The sequence below is a fragment of the Oncorhynchus keta genome, chromosome 19 (genome assembly GCF_023373465.1).
Source record: "Oncorhynchus keta strain PuntledgeMale-10-30-2019 chromosome 19, Oket_V2, whole genome shotgun sequence".
NCBI lineage: Eukaryota > Metazoa > Chordata > Actinopteri > Salmoniformes > Salmonidae > Oncorhynchus > Oncorhynchus keta.
The window spans coordinates 40501877-40519774 of NC_068439.1; the positions used below are offsets into that span (position 1 = coordinate 40501877).

General features: G+C 42.2%; 1 protein-coding gene across 5 annotated transcripts in view; it reads left to right on the forward strand.

The window, feature by feature from the left end:
- LOC118398283 (sterile alpha motif domain-containing protein 12-like) overlaps positions 1 to 17898 on the forward strand; it is a 113898-nt gene that overhangs the window by 15241 nt on the left and 80759 nt on the right. For all 5 annotated transcript variants that reach the window (XM_035793474.2, XM_035793473.2, XM_035793470.2 and 2 more), the window contains one exon: positions 11963 to 12162. In XM_035793474.2, coding sequence (XP_035649367.1) covers positions 12004 to 12162 — 159 coding nt within the window. In that variant the 5' untranslated portion in view covers positions 11963 to 12003. The remainder of the gene's footprint in view (positions 1 to 11962; positions 12163 to 17898) is intronic.

Below are 17898 nucleotides of genomic sequence, written 5' to 3' on the forward strand. Positions count from 1 at the left end.
TGCACTTTCTAGAGTTTTCCCCTTTAGTTAACACTATCAACGTTTTTTGCACTACTGTGAGAATTGTACTCGAATTCGAGCACAATTCCCACAGTTTCAATGCAACATATCGAAACTAAACAACTATGGAAGAGCTGAGCAGAGACCCTGGGCATCTTTCTTTTGGTGTTTTTCAGAGTCAGTAGAAAGGCCTTTTTAATGTCCTAAGTTTTCATAACTGTGACCTTAATTGCCTACTGTCTAATCTGTTAGTGTCTTAACGACCGTTCCACAGGTGCATGTTCATGAATTGTTTATGGTTCATTGAACAAGCATGGGAAACAGTGATTAAACCCTTTACAATGAAGATCTGTGAAGTTATTTGGATTTTTACTAATTATCTTTGAAAGACGGGGTCCTGAAAAAAGCGACGTTTCTTTTTTTGCTGAGTTTGTTTTTTAAAGGACAAGTGGATAAACAGGTTAATGTTGAGCCCTACATGTTTTTTCAAAAGTCTCATGGATTGTAGGCCTACATTGAACAACACACATTTGCTGCTACTGTAGGCTGAATGATAGCTGTTCTATTTCCATGTAAACATATTATGAGATGTATTTTTCGCCAATGTTTTTAATGGTAGGCCACTCTGACAGGCCTACATTATGATCAAACAGCCACAGTAGCGGATTTGGCCACTATTAAAACTTAAAGCAGGTACAGCCTCAGTGTTCAAAGTTAAAGCGCATTTTTCAAACCGTTCGCGCTCAGCAGACCTGACATTTGCTCAGTGCCGACAAGGGAACATTGCCTTCCACCATACCCCGTTAAAAGGCACAGGTTCTTGCCAATTCACCCTCTGAATGACGCATACATAATCCATGTCTCAAGGTTTCAAAATCCTTCTTAATCTGGTCTCCTCCCCTTCATCTACACTGATTTGAAGTGGATTTAACAAGTGACATCAATAAGGGATCATAACTTTCCCCTCGATTCACCTGGTCAGTCTGTCATGGAAAGAGAAGGATTTATTCATGTTTTGTACACGCTGTGTATATGACCCAGTAAACTAATAGTTTGTATTCAAACTCCATCATGCAAAAAAATGAATTCCTTACCAAGACATCTAGCTTGACAGTACCTAAAGATCTCTCTAACCACACGCGAAAGATGTCATGGCACAAAAAATATATATTTTATGCAAATATTCTGGAAGTAAGTCTCTGACTTCCTCTGACAGTTCCCGAGTTGTGCCCACCGTTATATCAATGACTTTGAAATAGTCTCTCTGCCGCGGCTTCAATCACTCTGCAGAATGGGGCTCAGTGAACATGGTTATCCAGAGCTGTGACAAAGCAGAAGTACACAATAGGTTGACTCAATTATATGTACCAAATGGCACCCTAATTACATTATAGTGCACTACCTTTGACCAGGGCTCATAAGACTGGTCAAGACTCGTGCACTATAAAGGGAATAGGGTGCCATTTTGGACACGTTCTTTATTCAAAGAAGATGGGAATCATATTCATGACAAAAATAGGTCCTACTTTCTTACGTTTCTTTACCCCCTAGTATTTCCACTTAGTTTTGCGCTATATTCAAACTGTTAGTTACATTGTTTCCCCCCACCCCATTTGGTCTGGTTGAGTTGACAAAAGTCCTAAACAAAGCCACGTGTCCATGAACATTTGTTTATTAGACAAACATGCTCAAGTTAAATCCATGTATGATGATCATGAAGCGTCACTTGTGTCCAAATATTACTTTCACTTTGTTCTTCCAACAACGTGTGAAAAACGAGCGCAATAGCCACTATAACTGCGACGTGAATAGCCTATATCCCCAGTATAGCTCCCGTCTCCGCTAATCTGCATCGGATGCGCTGCTACTCACAACGTTTCAGAGATCAAGTTACAATACCGTTTAGCATTATATCAAATGCTCGCAGTCAAACAAACGATAATAATGCATGACTGTTTGGTCGGGACTGCGTTTCCATCTGCAGCGATCCTCTCCCGGTACGAATTGAACTGAGCCCACCCTTTTCGAGCGAACGGTGGTGCATTGTTTTAGTGAGCTTCCGAGTGTGGACAGTGTTCACACCAGTCCAAACGAACTAAGGGGGTAAATGCACCAGAGTTCGGAAAAACCACACCCTCTTAGAGGTCATTCATGCCCTTGACTGAGTGAATTGATTATTGTGACAGACAGCTAAAAAATGTTTTGCTGACGTTATAGTACATATGGGACACCATAGCAGTTACGTGCTCTCTCTCGGTGCCTTGCATCAATTGCATATTTATCAGGTCTAAAATTAGACTGCGTTACATCATCCTTGTATCGCTGTGTGGGAATCTGCCTCAGTACATAGTGTGCGTCAGTGGGAAAAAAAGGATGCCTTCCAATTTAAATCGAATCAGTAATTAGGAGTTACACAAGCTTAGTGGGAGGAATAGGAGGTTCTCTAATCAGTGACTGACTAAATATAGGCTGCTCTGTGAATATGAAGACCGTCTTTGTGAAACCATAATGAATCTGGCATGATATCTTATCCATCCTAACTGCTTTTATTGACTACAATATGGCTGAAGCGATTAGTGATGTTGTAATCAAATCAAAAAATGGAATCAAACTGTCACATGTGCCGAATACAGCAAGTGTAGACCTTACTGTAAAATGCTTACTTACAAGTCCTTAACCAACCATGCTGTTCAAGAAGAGTTAAGAAAATATTTACCAAATAAACAAAAGTAAAAAAAATAAAATAACAATTAGGCTATATACAGGGGGTAGATTTCATGGTTTCATAGCAATCGGCATTTTGGGATGCCGATTATGGCCGATTACATTGCAATCCACGAGCAGACTGCGTGGCAGGCTGACAACCTGTTATGCGAGTGCAGATTCAAAAGGGCCTTGTGGCTGCAAGGAGCCAAGGTAAGTTGCTAGCTAGCGTTAAATTTATCTGATTGATTGATTGTTTTTTTATAAATCTTAACATAATCACTAGTTAACTACACCTGGTTGATGATATTACTAGTCTAACTAGCTTGTCCTGCGTTGAATATAATCCAATGCGGTGCCTGTTAATTTATCATCAAATCACAGCCTACTTCGCCAAACGGGTGATGATTTAACAAAAGCGCATTCACGAAAAAAGCACTATCATTGCACCAATGTACATAAGCACAAACTTCAATGCCTTTCTTAATATCAGTACACAAGTGTATATATATTTTAAACCTGCATATTTAGTTAAAAGAAATTCATGTTATCAGGCAATATTAACTAGGGGGAAATGGTCACTTCTCTTGCGTTCCAGTGCAAGCAGAGTCTGGGTATATGCAGCAGTTTGGTAAAGGTAAATTAAATACAAATGGTATAGAGAGAAATAGTCATAATAACTACAACCTAAAACTTCTGAACTGGGAATATTGAAGACTCATGTTAAAAGGAACCACCAGCTTTCATATGTTCTCATGTTCTGAGCAAGAAACTTAAACTTTTTAAGTTCCTTGAAATTCAGCTTTTTTACATGGCACATATTGCACTTATACTTTCTTCTCCAACACAGTGTTTCTCCATTATTTATTCCAAGTTGAACATGTTTCATTATTTATTTTAGACTAAATTGATTTGATTTATGTATTATATTAAGTTAAAATACGTGTTATTTCAGTATTGTTGTAATTGTCATTATTATATATTATAGAGAAGAAAAAAAAATCGGCCAATTTTTTTATGTAATAATCCTAATCGGTCAACCTCCTAATTTAGGTTTATCATACCTGCTGAAGCCCCAAAGCTCACAATTGTTTTTGGCGCTTTTTTGCTTTGTCGCCGTTGCTAAATTGGGAATGTTGTGCCGTTCTGGGAGTGTTGTGTTCTGCTGAAATATTAAACACTGTCGTTATGCTCCGACTCGAGCATATCATCTATTTTTGTGTAGATCAGATCCTAGACCTTGTCAGTACTGTCAGGCACATGGTTAACAGCATCAAAGGTTGTTTGTGAGTACTCTAATACAGTGCATTCAGAAACTATTCAGACCCCTTGGCTTTTTCCACATTTTGTTAGGTTACAGCCTTATTGAAAAATTGATTAGGTACCCCATAATGACAAAGCAAAAACAGGTTTTTAGACTTTGTTTTGCAAATATATAAAAAAATATATATGTTTTTACATAAGTATTCAGACCCCTTTTTCAGTACTTTGTTGAAGCACCTTTGGCAGCGATTAAGGCCTTGTCTTCTTGGGTATGACGCTACAAGCTTGGCACACCTGTAATCGGGGAGTTTCTCTCATTCTTCTCTGCAGATCCTCTCAAGCTCTGTCAGATTGGATGGGGAGATTCGCTGCACAGCTATTTTCAGGTCTCTACAGAGATGTTCGATCGAGTTCAAGACCGGGCTCTGGCTGGGCCACTCAAGAAAAATTTGGAGACTTGTCCCGAAGCAACTCCTGCATTGTATTGTATTGGCTGTGTGGTTAGGGTCTTTGTCCTGTTGGAAAGTGAACCTTCGCCCCAGTCTGAGGTCCTGAGTGCTGGAGCAGGTTTTTATAAAGGTTATTTTACTTTGCTCCGTTCATCTTTACCTTGATCTTGACTAGTCGCCTCGTCCCTGCCACTGAACAACATCCCCACAGCATGATACTGCCCCCACCATCCTTCACCGTAGGGATGGTATTGGGCGAGTGATGAGCGGTGCCTGGTTTCCTCCAGATGCGACGCTTGGCATTCAGGCCAAAGAGTTGTTGGAGCCAACTCATGTATTGCAGGGTTGTATATGGCCTATGTGGACAGAATTGACCTATGAATCTTAATGCGCTAATTACCTATACGGTAACAATATTGACTCATGCCTGAACTTTGCAGCAGCTGAGTTGACACCTCAATCCTGTAGTGACAAAGCTAAGCCATGCATGCCAAGGCCCTGTTAGCTGCGATGACTAAATGCATCTCAATGCAAGCAGCACAGTTGACCTATAAATCTAGAGGCCCTGTACAAACAGCCTGTGGCAAAGAACTAGGCCAGAGCAACCTGGCGCGACCAAAGTAGAGTAGCTGGCATCTATCTATGTGGGTAAATCCATTTGAATTAAATTACTTTTTGACAGCACCTCTTTTGATTTGAACTAAACCTCCCATACATATTTGCCTATTGTAGAAGTGCTCCGAAAGTGACTTTTTGGACCTGAATGCCAAAACATTCAATGCTCAAAGATGACCTAATTTTGCATACCATGCATACCCCCCATACCATGAGACATCCATGTCTTCATCACTGGAAAAGATAAACGGTTGAGATTGATATAATTTAAGAGGTTACAAACAGGGTTATCAAACTATTTTATAATATCTATGTTTCATAATTTCTACATTCTTTGTTTATACAAATTTTCTATATTGTAGAATAATGGTGAAAACAAACTACAAAATAACACGCATGATTCATGTCGTAACCCAAAGTGTTAGAAAATATATTTTGATTTGTTTGAGATTCTTCAAATCACCACCCCTTTGCCTGGATGACAGCTTTGCACACTCTTGGCATTCTCTCAACCAGCTTCACCTGGAATGCTTTTGCAACAGTCTTGAAGGAGTTCCCAAATATGCTGAGTACTTGTTAGCTGCTTTAACTTCACTCTGCGGTCCAACTCATCCCAAACCATCTCCATTGGGTTGAGGTCGGGTGATTGTGGAGGCCAGGTCATCTGATGCAGCACTCCATCAAACTCTCTGGTAAAATAGCCCTTACACAGCCTGGAGGTGTGTTGGGTCATTGTCCTGTTGAAAAACAAATGATAGTCCCACTAAGCGCAAACCAGAAAGGATGGCGTATCGCTGCAGAATGCTGTGGTAGCCATGCGTGTTAAGTTACATTTACATTTAAGTCATTTAGCAGACACTCTTATCCAGAGCGACTTACAAATTGGTGCATACACCTTATGACATCCAGTGGAACAGCCACTTTACAATAGTGCATCTAAATCTTTTTAGGGGGGGGGGGTGAGAAGGATTACTTACCCTATCCTAGGTATTCCTTGAAGAGGTGGGGTTTCAGGTGTCTCCGGAAGGTGGTGATTGACTCCGCTGTCCTGGCGTCGTGAGGGAGTTTGTTCCACCATTGGGGGCCAGAGAGCGAACAGTTTTGACTGGGCTGAGCGGGAACTGTACTTCCTCAGTGGTAGGGAGGCGAGCAGGCCAGAGGTGGATGAACGCAGTGCCCTTGTTTGGGTGTAGGGCCTGATCAGAGCCTGGAGGTACTGAGGTCAGGCAAGCACCATGGTCTGCGAGCTTCAACTGGAAGCCAGTGGAGAGAGCGGAGGAGCGGGGTGACGTGGAGAGAACTTGGGAAGGTTGAACACCAGACGGGCTGCGGCGTTCTGGATGAGTTGTAGGGGTTTAATGGCACAGGCAGGGAGCCCAGCCAACAGCGAGTTGCAGTAATCAAGACGGGAGATGACAAGTGCCTGGATTAGGACCTGCGCCGCTTCCTGTGTGAGGCAGGGTCGTACTCTGCGGATGTTGTAGAGCATGAACCTACAGGAACGGGACACCGTTAAGTGTGCCTTGAATTCTAAATTAATCATGCGATTTCTGAGGATGGTACTGTAACTCTAATGAACTTATCCTCTGCAGCAGAGGTAACTCGGGGTCTTACATTCCTGTGGCAGTCCTCCTGAGCCAGTTTCATGATGGCGCTTGATGGGATTTTGCGACTGCACTTGGAAGACAATTTCAAGTTCTTAATTTTCCGCATTGACTGACCTTCATGTGTTACTTTAACGTTTGAGACAACATGCTCTAGCATACAGGGTGGGTGTCATATTTTGGCTGCTAAATGCACTAAAATGGGAATCAAATGTTAATTTCAACTTTCAAATTGTACCACAAAGATGGCGATCCACACATCAGAGAATGTTGAATTGAATGGGAATATCTGTTTTTAAATTCTACTGTAGATCTTCCGTAGGAAACCTATTGAAATCATAGAAATATATGTAATTAAATTTCAATGCTGTACCAGTTAAATTGCAGTGGTCAGAAGGGTTTGGTCCATTCTATGAATTCGATTTCTATGATTTTTAAAATGACACCCAAACTGTATCCAAGAGCATGTTGTATCTCAACCGAGGACGGGCACAACACAGAAACATCAGATTATGTAAAGTCTGGTATAAATTACATCATACTACAAAAATCTGAGTACGTGTTTTTATATAATTGACGTTAAAATCCAAAATGTAAAATATTTACTGACCATTTTAAGAAATGTATTAAATAGTTTTGACTACCCTGTTTTGTAATATATTTTTTATTATATCAAACTTGACCGTTTAACTTGTCCTGTGATAAAGACATGGACGTCTCATGGTGGGGTATGTAATAAAGCCTTTTTTGTGAGGAAAAACTCATTCTGATTGGCTGGGCCTGGCTGCCAAGTGGGTGGGCCTGGCTGCCAAGTTTGTGGGCCTATGCCCAAACATGGCTGCACCTCTACAGTCATGGCCAAAAGTTGAGAATGACACATTCATTTTCACAAAGTCTGCTGCCTCAGTTTGTATGATGGCAATTTGCATATACTCCAGAATGTTATGAGCGATCAGATGAATTGCAATTAATTGCAAAGTCCCTATTTGCCATGCAAATGAACTAAATCTCAAACATTTCCACTGAATTTCAGCCCTGCCACAAAAGGACCAGCTGACATGTCAGTGATTCTCTCGTTAACACAGGTGTGAGTTGACGAGGACAAGGCTGCAGATCACTCTGTCATGCTGATTGAGTTCGAATAACAGACTGGAAACGTCAAAGGAGGGAATCATTGCTTGCAATCATTGTTCTTCCTCTGTCAATCATGGTTACCTGCAAAGAAACACGTGCCGTCAGTCAGTTTGGTGATGAACAATGCCTTTTCCAGCATGATGGAGCACCTTGCCATTAGGCAAAAGTGATAACTAAGTGGCTCAGGTAACAAAACATAACTATTTTGGGTCCATGGCCAGGAAACTCCCCAGACCTTAATCCCATTGAGAACTTGTGGTCAATCCTCAAGAGGCAGGTGGACAAATAAAACCCTAGAAATTCTGAAACTCCAAGCATTGATTATGCAAGAATGGGCTGTCATCAGTCAGGATGTGGCCCAGAAGTGAATTGACGGCATGCCAGGGCGGATTGCAGAGGTCTTGAAAAAGAAGGGTCAACACTTTAAATATTGACTCTTTGCATCAACTTCATGTAATTGTCAATAAAATACTTTGACACTTAAGAAACACTTGTAATTATACTTCAGTATTCCATAGTAACATCTGACAAAAATACCTAAAGACACTGAAGCAGCCAACTTTGTGAAAATGAATGTCATTCTCAAACTTTTGGCCACGACTGTACAGTCACGTGAAATCCATAGATTTATGGATTTGAATTATTTCAATGAACTGATTTCCTTAACTCAGTCTTTTTGAAATTGTTGCATTTGAATATTTTTGTTCAGTATAGTAACCGAGATGACCTACTCATCTCTGCTGTTGTGACGAAGTTGACCCATGCATGTCAATGCCCCGTTGGCTGAGAATACCTATGCATCTCAAAGCTGAGCTAGCCATGACAAAGTATTGATAGAGACAGTCCCACTCAACCCCCCCCCCATCCACTCATTGGCTTAGTCAAGGTGAAGATCCCCATATGGGACAATGAGCTCCTTTTCCGCTCAGATGTTCCAATTACTACTTTAGGCAAGCGTGTAACAAGGATCTGACTGTGCCTGACTGTGCCTTCCCCCTGCTGATGGAAAATGTGGTCTTAAGTCTTTAGGGTAGAGCGTTGTGGAGACTCACTTATGCTTTATACTTTTTGGAGAGATTAGGATACTTTTCTTTTTTTTCCTGACTGTGCATGCATAAATAGATGACAGAGTGAACCACAGATGGAGGATGCTAAAAGACTGCATGCAAATATACAACAACCAATACCCACATTCCGTCGGTCCATAAAATCCAAAAAATCGTTGTTTGCTTTCAGAGCAGCTACAGAGAAGTAAAGATGATTTTTCTGCAGTTTATGAAAATGATTATTTGTGGTTAGCGATCAAAGCTACTGTTTTTAAAAGATCAGCATATAAAAGTGAGTCTATGGAGTCCCCCCCCACGGGTCTCCCAGGTAGGGAGAAAGGGCGAGAGCTCACCCCCCCTGTACGCCCCCTAGCAGATCACTAATTAACTTCACCTTTGGGAAATGTCCTGGGAGTTGGCGGCTGAGGCCCCTAATGTAGTGTACAGGGCTACAGTCAGCTAGTCTCTCTCCAGGCCTGGTTTCTGGTTCATAGTGTATGCACATACTCTGCTCAACAGTAAAAACTGTTGAAGTCTTTTTGTCCTAGACTTGGCACTCCGGTACTGCTTGACATGCGGTAGAAGAGAGAACATTCTATGACTGGGGTGGCTGGGGTCTTTGACAATTTTTAGGGCCTTCCTCTGACACCGCCTGGTGTAGAGGTCCTGGATGGCAGGCAGCTTAGCCCCAGCAATGTGCTGGACCGTACACACTACCCTCTGTAGTGCCTTGCGGTCAGAGGGCGAGCAATTGCCGTACCAGGCAGTGATGCAACCATGCTCTCGATGTTGCAGCTGTAGAACCTTTTGAGGATCTCAGGACCTGGGTGCTTCATGGATGATCTGGGGGCTTCATGGAGCCTGACTTTAAAAAAAACATCTGAGGGAAAGTCTAATGCTCATCATTGTATATCTTTAAGGGACATTTGAGATGGAAGTTGTGTATGACTTAAAATCAGGGTCTATGCTCACCCCGTCCTTGGCTCTCTTCTATGACTTTGTACTGTACACGGAGCTAAAATAAGTAAAGAAACCCCTCCAAGATTATGTTGTGGAAACTATACCATTACAACAGCGTGATATGAGTCCTTATACAGGTGATAAAACATAATTACACAGGGCTGCTATGTTCTAACACTCGTACGACCTTCGGATTCATGACCAACCTTTGTCCTTCCAAAGACCACTGATACAGTAATTCCAACTGCCAAGATGGTGGTTCTATGCGTTTCTTTGCTCCCTTTCCCCGTCATTGACTCGGCCTCATTGAGAGAGAAAAGGAGAGGGGGGTGGGGAGCAGGCGGCTGCGGCTCTCTTCCAACACCATTTGCGCATGTCAGAGAGGAAAGGAGTGGGGGTGAACGTTCTGGACTATTGCAGAAAAGAAATCACCCTTTTCCTCAAACCCCACCTACCCCACTGAGCCCTCTTCCTCAACAGGACAGAGAGCCAGGCAACTCCATCTTTCCCGCTCCTTTCATCCCCTCCCCTCTATCCATTTCTCTCTCGTTCAATATATTTCCATATTGCTGTAATTTTACAGATCTAACATAATTCACTGCTGCTCCAGAATGGTTGAACACCAGTCCTATAATGCGTTACGATTTATTAGAGGGGGAGCGCAAAAGAACGAGCGAGGCGACAAGCGCGCAGGAGGATAGCTAGCTCCGTGCCATGCATCCTAAATTGCCTTTGGTTAAAACATGGCCCTTGTGTACATGTGTGTTGCCCTTTTCTATTTAAAGGGGAATGCATCAGCTTGAAACTGAAAGTACACCAGATGTGTCTGGTAATCACCTATTCTTGTCAACTGCTATTGATAATGAAGTGGCATTGTAAGTGTTCAATGGAGTTCAGGTCACATGTATTGCTGCGATTCTGTGTTTTTAATTTTTTTTTTATAGTTTACCATTGCATGGATTTAACTGCCTCGGGTTCATGTCTGGCTGTCTAATTTGCATTTTATTTCAATCAGCTCAAATTTGAAACACACACTTCTCTCATATTTGAATGATTTATTAGTTAGTCTTGTAGCCTATAATTGTCCGTCAAATCAAGCAGGACGTGGGGTGGTCGAGCATCAGGATCAGAAGGGCGTCTCGCCGCCTTTTACTCTACTTGGAGGAAAAACGTTAAAAAAAAAAAACCCCCAACTAATTATAGTTTTTTTCCTTATTGGGTTTCCTGTAATCTCTTAGTAACAGTGGCCCAGAACTAGTTTAGGCAGCTATCTGCCACCTGGCATCGTGCCAACATGATTTACATCAGGGTCAGATTTTTGGACGTGTCTTTTAATCTCGCCGCAACTCATATTTGCCTGTCGCAGGAAATTAATGGAAATCATTAGAAGTTATTATGCAGCTTGTGTAGTTTGTGTACCCTCAAAATAGTGTCCTTCTGTAGCTCAGTTGGTAGAGCATGGCGCTTGTAACACCAGGGTAGTGGGTTCGATTCCCGGGACCACCCATACGTAGAATGTATGCACACATGACTGTAAGTCGCTTTGGATAAAAGCGTCTGCTAAATGGCATATATTATTATTATATATTAGTGTGGGGTTAGACTGGGTCAGAGTTTTGCCGCAAAAATAGTTTAAAAAAAATATAAAAAATATATTGAAAGAGATCAGTCAGGAAAACCGTTATAATCTTTGACCTCAAACATAAGGTTGCGTTTGATTTCTTTTGGATCATTTTCAAAAGCCTGATGGATGGTAAAACTACTTTAGTCTACCATGGTAACTATGGGTCAGTACTTTCTGTTTTCTGACTTCAAATACTTCCTGCGATCCACTTTTATCAATATGTGTAATTATGTCATGATTGTCAGTGTTCTAAAAGCTTTACACCAAAATGTTAGGGCTAATTGTTGAATCTTCTCCAAGTAAGATAGTGTTGGCCACTCTACCAAATTGTTATGTACCGCCCTCTAGTGATGTTCTTATAGTATAACATGCATCAAGAACTCAAATGTGGTGACGCTGGTACCTTTGCTACTGGTATTCAAGTACTTACTTTTCTGTTTTATTTTTTTATTTGTTGCATTTCTGAACTATTACCAACCAGCAAGATGGTTGGTACACACATCTATACTGTACAAATGTCATATAGTTTAACTTTGTCCGTCCCCTCCCCATTTATCCCTGCAGCTGTCCACTGCAACCTGAGCCAGAATGGGATCGACCACCAGATGATGTGCCCGGACGACGTGACCTCACACCTGGAGGATCAGCCCCTGGACCAAGGAGCCGTGCTGGACGACGACAGCTCCACCTATCAGGACGTGAGCCCCGGGTACCAGCGCCACTCACTGCCCCAGCGCTCCGTCTCCGAGTCAGAACTCTCCCGGGTAAGAACAGGGGGACTTCAATGTAGCCTTTCTCGACCCAGTCATTCCATATATTTTATGTATCATAACCCTAGCACAACTGATTCAAATGGCTGATTAGTTGACTAGTTTCAGGTGTACACTGTGTTGGAGCACATAAAATATATGGGACAGCTGGTGTGAAAGTCTGCTCTAACGAATGACTGGATAGGTACCAGGCTGGGGTGACCACTCGTACCACGATCATTGGTCTGTAATAATAGATTTGTAGGTTACTTTTGGGATATTAGTAACAGGTCCCGCCCTTTTGCTGTACGGTTGCACATTTTTTACAGACTTTCAAGAATGTAATTCTAACCAATTTGAATTGCCCATCTTGATTTCAATAATTACTTCCTTACTGCACACTTTCTGGCACCTAACAATTGCGGTCTTTCGACAGCCCTTATTCAATGTTTCCTGAGAACTATTTACTTAGATTAAAGGTTGTCGTCAGTGGAGATTTGTTTTTATTTCCTCTCCAAAAATAGCATCCTGTCGAGGCAACGGACCGGACATTTCCTCCTCTTTCCGCCTCTGTCTCTGAAGGGAGATGAGAAAGAAAATGACAGATAATTATCTGGCTAACTGGAACTGCTTTCACCCAGACTATGTCCTTCGAGAAGCTCCACGTAGCTACGCCTTTGATTGGAAAAACTAGGATGCTTTTTGTCTCACTGCGTGGCGCAGGCCTTCTCTGTTCCTACAGTATACAAATAAGAGTGATAAACCACCATGTAGGTTCATTTGAAAAATAATGTCATGACTGCATGGACTCCTCATTAGAAATCTATAGGAATAATGTTAGCATGTCTTAATGCCAAACTATTTTCAACCATGCACGTTGTACAGTTTCCGTCTGTTGAGTTCATGACTTCAATCCCCTTTTAACACTACTGAGCCAAGCTGTACTGCTCTGGCCAGGCTACACATACCTCTAGTTGCTGGAACATGTTTGAAAATAAAATGTCAGAGCCAGCACAGTAAGGTGCAGTTCAGCCAATAGGGAAACTCTGTGGCTAAGCAACCGCATCGACTGAAAGCATGACCTGGTAGCGCGTGGTGCTTGCAATGCCAGCATAGTGGTTTCGATTCCCGGGATCACCCATCTGTAAAATGTAAGCTGCTTTGGATAAAAGTGTCTACTAAATGGCATGTGTTATATACTGAACAAAATATAAACGCAACATGAAACCATTTTTATGATTTTACTGAGTTACAGTTCATATAAGGAAATCGGTCAATTGAAATTAATTCATTAGGACCTAATCTATGGATTTGACAACTGCATGGGTGCTGCCATGACTGGGCTCCCCAGTGGGTGAGCCTATGACCTCCCAAGCCCACCCTTGGCAGCGCCCATGCAGAGTCGCGAAATCTATAGATTAGGGCATAATGAATTTATTTCAAATGACCAATTTCCTTATATGAACAGCAAATCAGAATCAGTTTTTCACCACGAAAGGTCTTTATGACAGCCAGAAATACTCCTCAGATGATCCCGCAGGTGGATGTGGAGAGCTGGCATGGTTACACATGGTCTGCGGTTGTGAGGCCAGGTGGACGTACTGCCAAATTCTCTTAAATGACTAAGGCGGTTTGTGGTAGAGAAATTAACATTAAATTCTCTGGCAACAGCTCTGGTGGACATTCCTGCAGTCAGCATGCCAATTGCACACGAGACATCTGTGGCATTGTGTTGCGTGACAACTGCATATTTTAGAGTGGCCTTTTATTGTCCCCAGCACAAGGTAATGACCATGCTGTATTCTTAAAAAAAAAAAAAAAACGTTTGACCCCTTTTTCTAGTTAGTCTTGTCCCATCGCTGCAACTCCCGTAGGGACTCGAGAGAGTCAAAGGTCGAGAGCCATGTATCTTGCGAAACACGACCCTGCCAAGCTGCACTGCTTCTTGACACACTGCTCGCTTAACCAGTAAGCCAGCCGCTTCCAATGTGTTGCAGGAAACACCGTACAACTGTTGACCGTGTCAGCGTGCATACACCCGGCCCGCCACAAGAGTCGCTAGAGAGATATGTGACAAGGGAATCCCGGCCGGCCAAACCTTCCCCTAACCCGGACAATGCTGGGCCAATTGTGTGTCGCCTCGTGGGATCTGTAGTGACACCTCAAGCACTGCAGTGCCTTAGACCGATGCTCCACTCGGGAGGCCCCATGATCATGCTGTTTAACCAGCTTCTTGAGATGCCGCAGCTGTCATGTGGTTGGATTATCTTGGCAAAGGACAAATGCTCACTAACGGATGTAAACAAATTTGTGCACAAAATTTGAGAGAAATAAGCTTTTTGTGCGTATGGAAAACATGAAACCAACACTTTGCGTTTATATTTTTGTTCAGTGTATATATTATAATATATAATATAAAATCATGCCCAAAGCAATATATTAGTCACCAACTCCTATTGCCCTTTGTAATGCACCCATATTGACTCCCAAGGTCAGGGAATTAAAAGCCAGTGTTGTGTCTGTTCTTTTTTTGATGTGTCCCAATAGTCTGTTTCCGCACTGCTTGTAAATCCAATACGTGTGTGAGGGATATATATTATGTATAACCTACCTAAAAAGAGATTGCTACGTGCACAGGTAAGATTAGGAATATTGCCTCTGCATATTGAAACAGGTCAGATCAGAGATATTGCCTCTGTATTGAAACAGGTCAGATCAGAGATATTTCCTCTGCGTATTGAAACAGGTCAGATCAGGAATATTGCCTCTGTACTGAAACAGGTCAGATCAGGGATATTGACTCTGCGTATTGAAACAGGTCAGATCAGGAATATTGTCTCTGCGTATTGAAACAGGTCAGATCAGGGATATTGTCTCTGCGTATTGAAACAGGTTGGTATTGTGGTTAAATGGAAGATGAGACTGTTATTATTGCGACCTCAAAGAAATAGAGACTGGAACTAACTTTATCCTCTTGCTCTTATTCCAGAAAGCCCAACAGACATACCCTGGCATTATGTGGCTGAGTGATGAGGAGAAATGGAAATGTTTTTTTTTGTCCATTGTGTATTTCCGTTTGCGGAATATTTAGATTGCCTGGAATAAAAGGAAAAATGTCTACCTATAATTAAATTGAAAAAATATTGTGTGTGTGTAGGCTTGTCTACCATATGAATCCTCTCTTTGTGTCAGACTGGGTTCAAGTGACTTGTTTATTTTGTATGTATTTGGTGTATGTTATTTTACTGCTCTAGGGGTGTAATTATTGTTTGGATAAACTTATTTACTATTTTGTAGAGATTTTTTTTAATTAAAAAAATCAGAGGCACAATGCAGAGAACGCCGGGAGAATTGTCATTTAATTACCATAGTGCATTATTATAATGTTTGTTTCAATAAATCCCATAAGGGTTGGTTTGCCAATTCTCGATTTGACACAAATAAAATGTCATTTGTTCCAATTTTAACCCGGAAGCGTCTTTTAAAATGGTTATTAATTTACTTAGCTTGTTATTTCTCCCTTGCCGCACGGCCTACCGTCCACATATAGAGACAGCCTAGCTTGATTTATCCCCACAGTGAAATTGAATAATTAGCGACTTTTCTGCACCTTTGAGCTTTCGGGGAAAGAGAAACTATGGGCCCAGGCCACGCCTGCCGCAATGCCGAACTAGGTCATTGAGCTACGGAGGGGATAGGGAGGGAACGAGACGGGCTCAATGTCTCAAATACACACTTATTCGGTCAGCGTGACTCTAATCGTTATTTCCTCATCACCGAGGAAATAATTGTGTACTGTATCAATGGAATGATGTGGTCATTTATTCGCTAGGTGGCACTGTATGTTTGAGAATGCCAGAGCTGTATACTGCCCTACCAAGGAAAAGAGTAAAATTACTATTTTTATTGTCCAGCCACAACGAATTGTAAGTACAATCATTGGAGATCTGTTGTCATACTATGAGGTTATTTTTTATTTTATTAATATTGACCCTGTCCTCTGACTCGAGATGGCAGGTACTGCCTTCTTGCTTGATACAACCACTGGTTTCCATGCTGATTTAAAAAATATATATATTTTTTACACAAACTTGTTAATGTCTTTATTTGTATGTGGCTGTCAGTGTCATATAGTTTGATTCTTGTATCAGCAAAGAACAATGCATAATACCAAGGTAAACTGTAGACATTGCAGCCCAAAGCTCAGTGAAACCAAGGTAATTGGCAGTAACTGGAGTTCGTGATGGCAGTTAGTGCAAACATGACCCCCCCCCCACACACTCGCACACGTTTCTATGCAACACAATGGAGTCAGGCTATATGTCTACATGATAAAGCATGTAGTTGATGTATAATTTTTTGGGGACCAAATGCACAGTTGCTGCTCTTTTGCTTAGTAGGGCAGTTTAGTGTACTTATTACTAGGCTACACATGGTAGTGGGGCTATGCCAACACTACGCGAACCCCTGAAATGCCTTTACATTATTGTAATAATGGTATTACTTTAAATGAATGTAAGTAATTTATTAACCACCTGTAAGGCTTTTAGTATCCTACTCATTACACCTGGTAGTAGTCTGGGTGTACTGTATGTTTCAATTTTGGATTTGTGGGTTGAAATTCTCTTATTTGTTTTGTTTTTGAAGTTGTCCTTGCTCTGTTGCTAAGGTAACATGAGAAACACCTGAAATGCATAGTGTGTTTTTAAATATGCCAAGGACAGATTGACTGTGTTGTGTTTGCGAGCGTGTGCTCACAGGCATATTCTCACTTAGAAATGAAGCTAGCTTTTTCTCGCGTCGCACACCAGCGCTGTCACTCAAGTCTCTAATTGGCTCTGTCTCAAGCGCATTTATGTGGATTTTTCCTTTCCTCTCTCTCTCGCTCTCTTTCTTTCTCTCTTACGTTCCATGGCTGGCGGGCATAGCCTCACACAAAGTTATAGTCCCAGAAACACTGCTCTGTGCTACATTACAGTACGAAGTCATATTGACTCAGGAACCGTTGCCGTTCCCACCAAGCTCACCATGGGCAGTTCACATTACACACACTCGCCCCTGAGCAGTAGTGAGCAAAGCCTCTGACTTAATCCCTCTCTCCTGTCATCTATCAATCCTCTTTCCAGCCTTGTCCCTTCTCTTTTACTCTCTCTGTCACACGCACACCATACTTGTGTGTACATACACGCGCGTGTGTGTACACATATGCCCCCTCTCGCTCTCTCTCCATTCCTCCCTACTGGCTCATGGTAGTGTTTCTGGCTAAGCCATCCAGAACGACACTAGCTCCTTCCCCTTCCTGCACTGTACTCTATCATACGCCTCAGGCTGCCAGTCAGAGTTAATTAGTGCTGAGCTGTATTTAATGGTTAACGTGGGATTTTGTTGCCCCTCAGCGGAGGTCTCCTATCACTTCCTTACCTGCAGATTCAGCGTCTCTGTGGCCTGCCAAAGCAGTCATGTCGGTCGTCTGTCTGTACTCTAACTATACTTGGCACGTGGAGAATGACGGTCTTCCCCGGTGGTGCTCTCTCTATATCTGTCTTGCTTCACGGTCTCTAGTCAGTCAGGTTCAGACAGACAGGGCAATGCTGTGGGTACTGTGTTATGCTAGCCTAGATGGAGGCATGTTTTATCGCTGTGCTGCACAGCGAGCCGCCGTTGACTGAAGTGGGAGGGAGATGGGAGGAAGGGGGTGGCTCTGTAATTTTAGTAGCCCCTCAATCAAAAGGAAGCGACGCCAGCACTTTG